This window comes from Rosa chinensis, chromosome 5, assembly GCF_002994745.2.
Source record: "Rosa chinensis cultivar Old Blush chromosome 5, RchiOBHm-V2, whole genome shotgun sequence".
Classification (NCBI taxonomy): Eukaryota; Viridiplantae; Streptophyta; class Magnoliopsida; order Rosales; family Rosaceae; genus Rosa; species Rosa chinensis.
The window spans coordinates 89,420,184-89,426,894 of NC_037092.1; the positions used below are offsets into that span (position 1 = coordinate 89,420,184).

The 6,711-nt window shown below is 37.7% G+C and overlaps 1 protein-coding gene across 2 annotated transcripts; it reads right to left on the reverse strand.

Moving 5' to 3' along the window:
• On the reverse strand, nucleotides 1-4,430 carry LOC112167943 (elongation factor P). 2 transcript variants are annotated; one of them, XM_024305049.2, is made up of 11 exons: nucleotides 4,106-4,430; nucleotides 4,000-4,030; nucleotides 3,895-3,908; nucleotides 3,747-3,797; nucleotides 3,589-3,658; nucleotides 2,990-3,059; nucleotides 2,813-2,880; nucleotides 1,809-1,932; nucleotides 1,144-1,183; nucleotides 661-728; nucleotides 1-495 (listed from the first exon to the last, which is right to left on the reverse strand). In XM_024305049.2, the coding sequence occupies exons 1-11, from the start codon at nucleotides 4,334-4,336 to the stop codon at nucleotides 483-485; spliced, it is 780 nt and encodes a 259-aa protein (XP_024160817.1). In that variant the 5' UTR covers nucleotides 4,337-4,430; the 3' UTR covers nucleotides 1-482. The 2 variants fall into 2 exon arrangements, with proteins under 2 accessions (XP_024160817.1, XP_040363249.1); XM_040507315.1 differs by lacking the exons at nucleotides 1-495; nucleotides 661-728; nucleotides 1,144-1,183 and adding an exon at nucleotides 1,281-1,350.
• Nucleotides 4,431-6,711: the final 2,281 nt, after the last annotated feature.

Consider the following 6,711-nt stretch of genomic DNA (forward strand, 5'->3'; position numbering starts at 1 on the left):
TCAAGAACTGGTTAAATCACTCCACTGGTCAATACAATAATTCTCTATGGTGCTTACAATCCAACACAAAAATAACACTAGAAAGCATCAATACAGTTTGCATCAGTATAATAAATCTTCCCTTCTCAAAACCAATATAAAGTACTCAACAACATTTCTTTTAGTTTTTGGATAAATAATGACGTGAAACTTTTATTCTTGTTCTACAAATCTGAATTTGACCCAAGAGAAAACTGTTCAAGTTGAGCGCCAAGCTTTTATCTTCCTAAAAGAACTGTATCTTTTCCATCGCCAAAGTCCATGTCGTATGAGTAAATATGTATTACTTTGAATCAGCTACCTCAAGATGGTAAACACTTTCATCATCATAGAAACGAGCCAGACGCCTTAGACAGTGCACGAATGATATTCCACCCTTCCGCCAGATTCAGACAAATAAAAAAGAAAATGTCTCCACCAGATTGTAGCAATGATATTAAGCATTATGCCTTGGCCCTGATACCAAAAGGGAAAAAACTTAATAAATAAGACAAGCTTAATAGACGATCTAGAAACAAAGCTACCAAAAATATACGTGTGTGTGTTCCCTAAAGTCACTAAGAAATGAACAAACTAATCAATTCGGATTGATGAGAATAAAAGACAATCCAGCCAAATTACCTTCTAACATAAGAGTCATCCTCGGTGTCAATAACCACAGACTCACCAGCTATGATATGAGCAGGTACCTGGGTAGATGAGAAAGAAAAAAAGAAATTAGATAAAATGCAACTTGGGATTCATGACACCTATAGCATATCTTCAATTCTTCATTCCCCAAAGGATCTGTGTGTTTCATATGTATGCATTTAAGGATGGTAGAACAGGGAGAAGGGAGAAACAAGCTCTAACAACAAGCTGAACTGTGCAAGAATGTGGAAATCTAGCAAGCAAGGTAATCCCTTTTCCAGGAGCAAGATTGCAACTCAAATAGAACCATAATGGACAGCCTATCTACTTAATTTTTATACCATATTTTTCTTCTCATAATAGCTACAAACACCTAGCATGTGTAAAAATATTATACAAAAAATGTAACTTACTTTTATAGTGAAGCCATACACCTAGCATGTGTAAAAATATTATATAAAAAATGTAACTTACTTTTATAGTGAAGCCATTTTGGATTGTAGCTATTTTATCCCTGCATTTATGAAAAATGTTAGGCTATATAGCAAAGGCACATAGATCATCACTGTAGGTATTGAGGAATTAAATATGACTCAAAAACGTACAAAGAAAATAGTAAGTATACTCCTTTCTATTCTTCATCCGTCTTCTATCTAATTCTTTGCACCTCAGCGCTATTATCTACAAAACAAGTTCGATTCTTATGCTTTTCAATTTGAATCGAGAAGGACATCAAAACAGCCTCAATGACACTAGCTATATATTCATCCTCAAGTTGCCCCAAAATTATCTACAACTCTTTTCTTCGTCTTCCTAAAGCCTCCGATGTTCACCTTACAAAATTTCCTACAAATTCATCTTACAAAATACAAAAGCCAGCCAAAAACTTCTAAGTTATCAAGGCTTTAATAAAATATGGATATTCAATCTATGAGAAAGACTTGCAGAATTTCTATATGACAAGAATTCCCTCTTTTTATGTCATAATAATGATATGAACCCAACGATGTCATGCAGGTCAAGCAGCTTATTCATGTCAAGTGATATTCCAAGGAGAAAGCAGACTGAAAAACAAAGTAACAATGTGTAGCGAGATGAAGTGTGCTGAATACAGCAGCATTTGTACAAAGAAAACGTACTTAGGTGTTGCTGCAATCCCCTTTATAGGAGGTTGTGCTTCCTTGACAGTGCAGGTCACATGTTTTGGAACTGATGCAGATAAAGGGGTCCCGTTAAACAGCTCCACTCTAACTTTCATTTCTTCTGTTTACAATGAATATCAAATTTTAGTTTAGTATAACAAATGGCAGCCACAACAACTATCAATGATGATGAAACAATATTTAAATTACATATGTGAAACCAATTTTCTGCCCACGACAACCAGAAGAAAACACAAGAAAACAAGGTATGGTAGTGTTATTATATAACCATAAACGACTATGACATCTTAGATAGTTGTATCTAGGAGGCATCATAGAAAGTTATAGAAACAATAACTGCAAGAATACATGCACACATTATTCTCACGAGAAAGAAGACATAAGTAAGCATCCACCATAAGTGTGCCTGTATATGTGATAAGCTGATCAGGTATAAATTCACGTTTCTATAGTTCAGTTCAATCATTGGTAGTTTGATGCATGACAATCACCTGAAAATGACTACAGTTCATATTAGAAAGTCCCCAGGAACACAAAACGTCGTATACATGAAAATAGTATTTGAGGTAATACAACGGTTGGCTGGAAGGTCCTCAAATTAGCAGAGTTTATAAGAATGGTCATGCAATAAGAGCTTTCAATGCATTGATCAATAAAATCTGGACAGAAGACAAACAGTTGGTAAATTGTTTTGACAGGTAAATGGTTAGAAAATGACCATGTGACAGCAGCAACACGACATCATCATTTTCAGAAACCAGCATAAGTAACACCATTGGTGGAAGCTAGAAGGCTTATTCAAATAATTGTAATCAATAACTTTGAACCAATTTGTATAAAACTATAACTTTAAATTTTATTCCATAACCATGAGTTATTGATATATTTTGGAATACAGACACTAAGAAAATATTCAGGGTTAAAGTTATATGATAAATAACAAACGAACAGAAAGGAACATGTATTATAAAAGCATTGACCTTGTAGGTATTTAGCATTCTTTCCAAATACGTCTTCATTCACTTCGAGCTGATCAAGCGTATCAGGACTGATAAGAATTACAAAGAGAAGTTTTTTAAGAGAAAGTAACGACAGTAAAGTGAGAGGGAGAGGACGAGAGGAAATTTTTCCAGAAAAGAAAAAGTAATAACACTCACTCCATCAATAATACTTTGCCATCCCGATCTGTGCACATGTAAATGTAACTTTTTGACATAACAAATACTCCTGCAGCAATTGATATGAGACTTTATCATTTCAGAGCACATGTCTATAATTACTTAAACGGTGGCATATTATTGATATGCAACTGGAAATAACTGTGACAATCCAGCCCATTTGTCAACATTACATTACTTTAGTAAGGATGTCTGCCATTATTGAGCAATGGGAATCCACTAAAGAATACAAGTACTAAAGAACAAAGGGCATCCACTAAAAGGCTTCTTTAGCCCATTAGTTTCTAGAGGTAAGTGTAGAAAAATCAATGTATGCTCATTGTACGTTTTGAGCACTGCTCATTCTCTTTGCCAACAAACCCCCAAAAAATAAAGACGGTAAATTCATTGTCAAAGCAGAGTTTGTAGAAAATAAAACAGAAACAGAATACAAATAAGAAAAGCCAATGCGGAAATAGTCATCAGAGCAATTAAAAGATCACACAACTACCAATGAATCTAACAGCAACCATATAAACCAATCGAAAAGGCAACAAGCATCCTAGATGAAACTAGTAGCACAGTTAGATATTCCATACTATCAACTGACTCCTCTGTCCCCAATCTTTGGGATGTCTTGTTCCCAGAGTCGACATCACGAAGCTCCAGCTACAACGAAAAACAAAAACTTCAGTTAGCTAATAGTAATAATGATGGTGACAATTAGTAAACTAAAGTCATGATCAACACTCCACACCTTAATGTTGGCCTTTCCTCTTCCTTCATGTGAATGCTCAACCTTTATCACCTACACAATTACGAGTAATACATCCGTAAATCATACCCTAATTAACCACTAACATCGTTTTTCTCAATTGAAAATAACAGAATAAACCAGCTCTCACCTGGTAAATACGATCTGCAGCACCATAATCACACTCGAAATTTGATTAAATTTCATCAGTACATACATACAGAGAAACTTGAACTGAATTTCGATTAAAAAGTACCTTTCTTTTGAATCACATTGCCAGGTCTCACCTGCAGGATCACGATGAATTAGCGATGAGAGAGACAATGCGATTTACAGTCGGAAAAGGTGTTCGGAAAACTTACATCGGCCCCTTGGACTCTGGCGCCGCGGTGTTGAGTGGCGGACCAAGGAGGAGATGAGAGGAGAGATGTTCGGCGGGCGAGACACTTGTTGGTCGCGTGGGTGATGGTGGCGGCGTCACGGCCGGGGGAGGATAGCAAATTGGAGAGAGTAGAAGAAGAAGAGAGAGTGAGGGTGGTTAAGGTTCTGGTGAGGAAGTGAGGGCGAGTGAGTTTGGCAGCCACCGCTTGCATTTTCTTCTTCTTTTCTCTTCTTTCTAGTCTCTCTACTGCAACTCAAGTCTTGAGGAAACCGAGTCACCGCGGGGACGATTTCCGTCTGGGCTTCCGCTTTATGCATACTTGCGATGTTCGGAGTAATATAACATAAAAGGGGTAATTCCCGCATACCCAAAAATCCTTGGTATTTTTCCCAACTGCCCAACACTTTGGTATTTCACTGTTGATGAAAGACAAAGACTAACAGGGATAGTTTTAACAAACAAATGCCATCTGTATCCTATGTTGACCTTAGATTCTTCTACCGTTCTATTCAGTCAAAAGGAAACAACCAAAAACATTAAAACAAAAACAAGACTAGCCTTCAACATGCCACATTTCGCCTAACGACTTCCTGTCTAAACGGCTACTCACAGGGCGGAATCACTGCTGCTTGTCCTAATTTTTCTGTTTTAAAACTGATTCTTTTGGCTGAACAGTAAAGCTTTAGAACTTTAGCTTTCCATGGGATGCATGCATTCGAATGTTCAAATTTTGACATAGTAAACTATGCATGATAAAGATGATTACAGTATGTAAAGATAATGACATAAACATTTTATAAATTAAAGAAGTGGGTGAACATCCATCTGAATTTATCTATTCAAATATACATATAAAATTTTAAACAATCAGAGCCTCATTCTCAGGTAAACAGCGAAGGCTGTTTAGCTATCCATAAGATGAGACCAGTTACTTACTTGTAATGGAAGCACACTACTTCACACCTAGAAGGGAAGCACACTGCTATTCTACTATTTTTATTATCAGAGGAGTTTTTTCTGATCTAAACTTCGAATGCCTTCTAAGAGAAGCTGAAGCTCCATATATAGGGAGCGGAACTCAAACTAGAATTCAAATTACAAAAATGTACAGGACAACTCCGTGACTTCTGCTTTTCGTAGTGCTCCTGCTGGTGGAGGTCGGTCAGGGAAAAGCAAAAGGAAAAAGTGAAATGTTTTTCACTTAACCTTTTCTTTTTGAAAAGGAAAAAGCAAAAGTAGCTTTAGAAAAGTCTAAAGTTCTACAGTTGCTATTTTGGTGCTGATTCTTCACCTGTAGCTTCACATGTTCTCGTCCGTTTCAGAATGGTGGCCAAAGACAAAGGAGTTGTTGTCTGTCTGGGCCATGCGAGTTGTTGTTGCATTATCCTCGACGTCTGTATCAACATACATCTTGTAGTGGTTGTCATTTTCAAGCTTTTCCACCCAACGCATGCATGCCATTGTCGAGTCTATCTCTTTTCTGGTTAGAGATAGGAATATATCGCTGCTGATTACGTCAGGATGATCGTAAGCAGTGATAATTGTCTTTTCTCCTGCTGCCAGGAATGTGTTGTTGATGTCTTCAGAGATGATCTTTTTGATGTAGTCAAGAGCCATGGCCTTCATCCAGGGAATGCTAGAATTCGGTTGGCCGTTGTATGCTACACAGGCTGGTTGAAGATATCTTCTTTGAATAATTCTCACATAATGATATGGAGGAATATATTCAACTTCACCATCTGTCTTCTGGATCCATTCAGGAGGTGTGGATCTGAACTTCAGACGAAGCATACAGTTGTCTTTTCTGATGTTCTTGACCGTGTTGACAATAATAGGCGGCAAGCCTCTCAGATCATCATTAGTTTTAGTCCATAAATTATGGACAAAACCATTTTCAACAAGCCATAGCTTGTGTTCTTGAGGATGTTCACTCTGAACATTTACCAGGTATCTTCCAACATATGGTCCTGAGACAATAAAGAGGGTTGGAGGAACTAGGTTTTCAGGATTGTGCCTTCCTATCAGATTATGGAATTCATACCAGTCTGATTCATTGAGTGCTATGATAGGGACCCTAGCACTTTCTGGACTTTCAAGGAAGGATAGTTTTTCTTTCCTTACAGCACTCTGCTGTGTATGAAGCTCTTCACCTTGTGGTCTACCATTCTCGTAGAGTTCTTCAGCTAATGCAAACAGAGCTGGGAACATTAATCCACTGCTTCTTTCTTGAAAGGCAAATAAGAGATTGTCCAGGATTGCCTTCTGGTGATACGCTAGTCTCCTGCCAGTTCTGAACACAGGAGTATCAAAAGTTCTTAATTCGTAATTAAAAACATTTATAACTCCACTAGGAGTTGGTCTGCTTTTTGGCAAAGCAGCAGCCGTCAACGGTCTTGATGTGCCTTTACCGTCTGCCGTTTGAGACGGGCTAGCCAATCCTTTACCCTGGGATTGAGCAGTTGAGGCCAAGCCTTTTGAGCTTAGCAGAAACCTTTTAAGGATTTTCTCCTTGGTTTCTTTTGGATCTTCTTCAGATTCCTGTTCTTTCCCAGTCCTTCTGCTTCTGGGATTACGACCTTCGTCGTC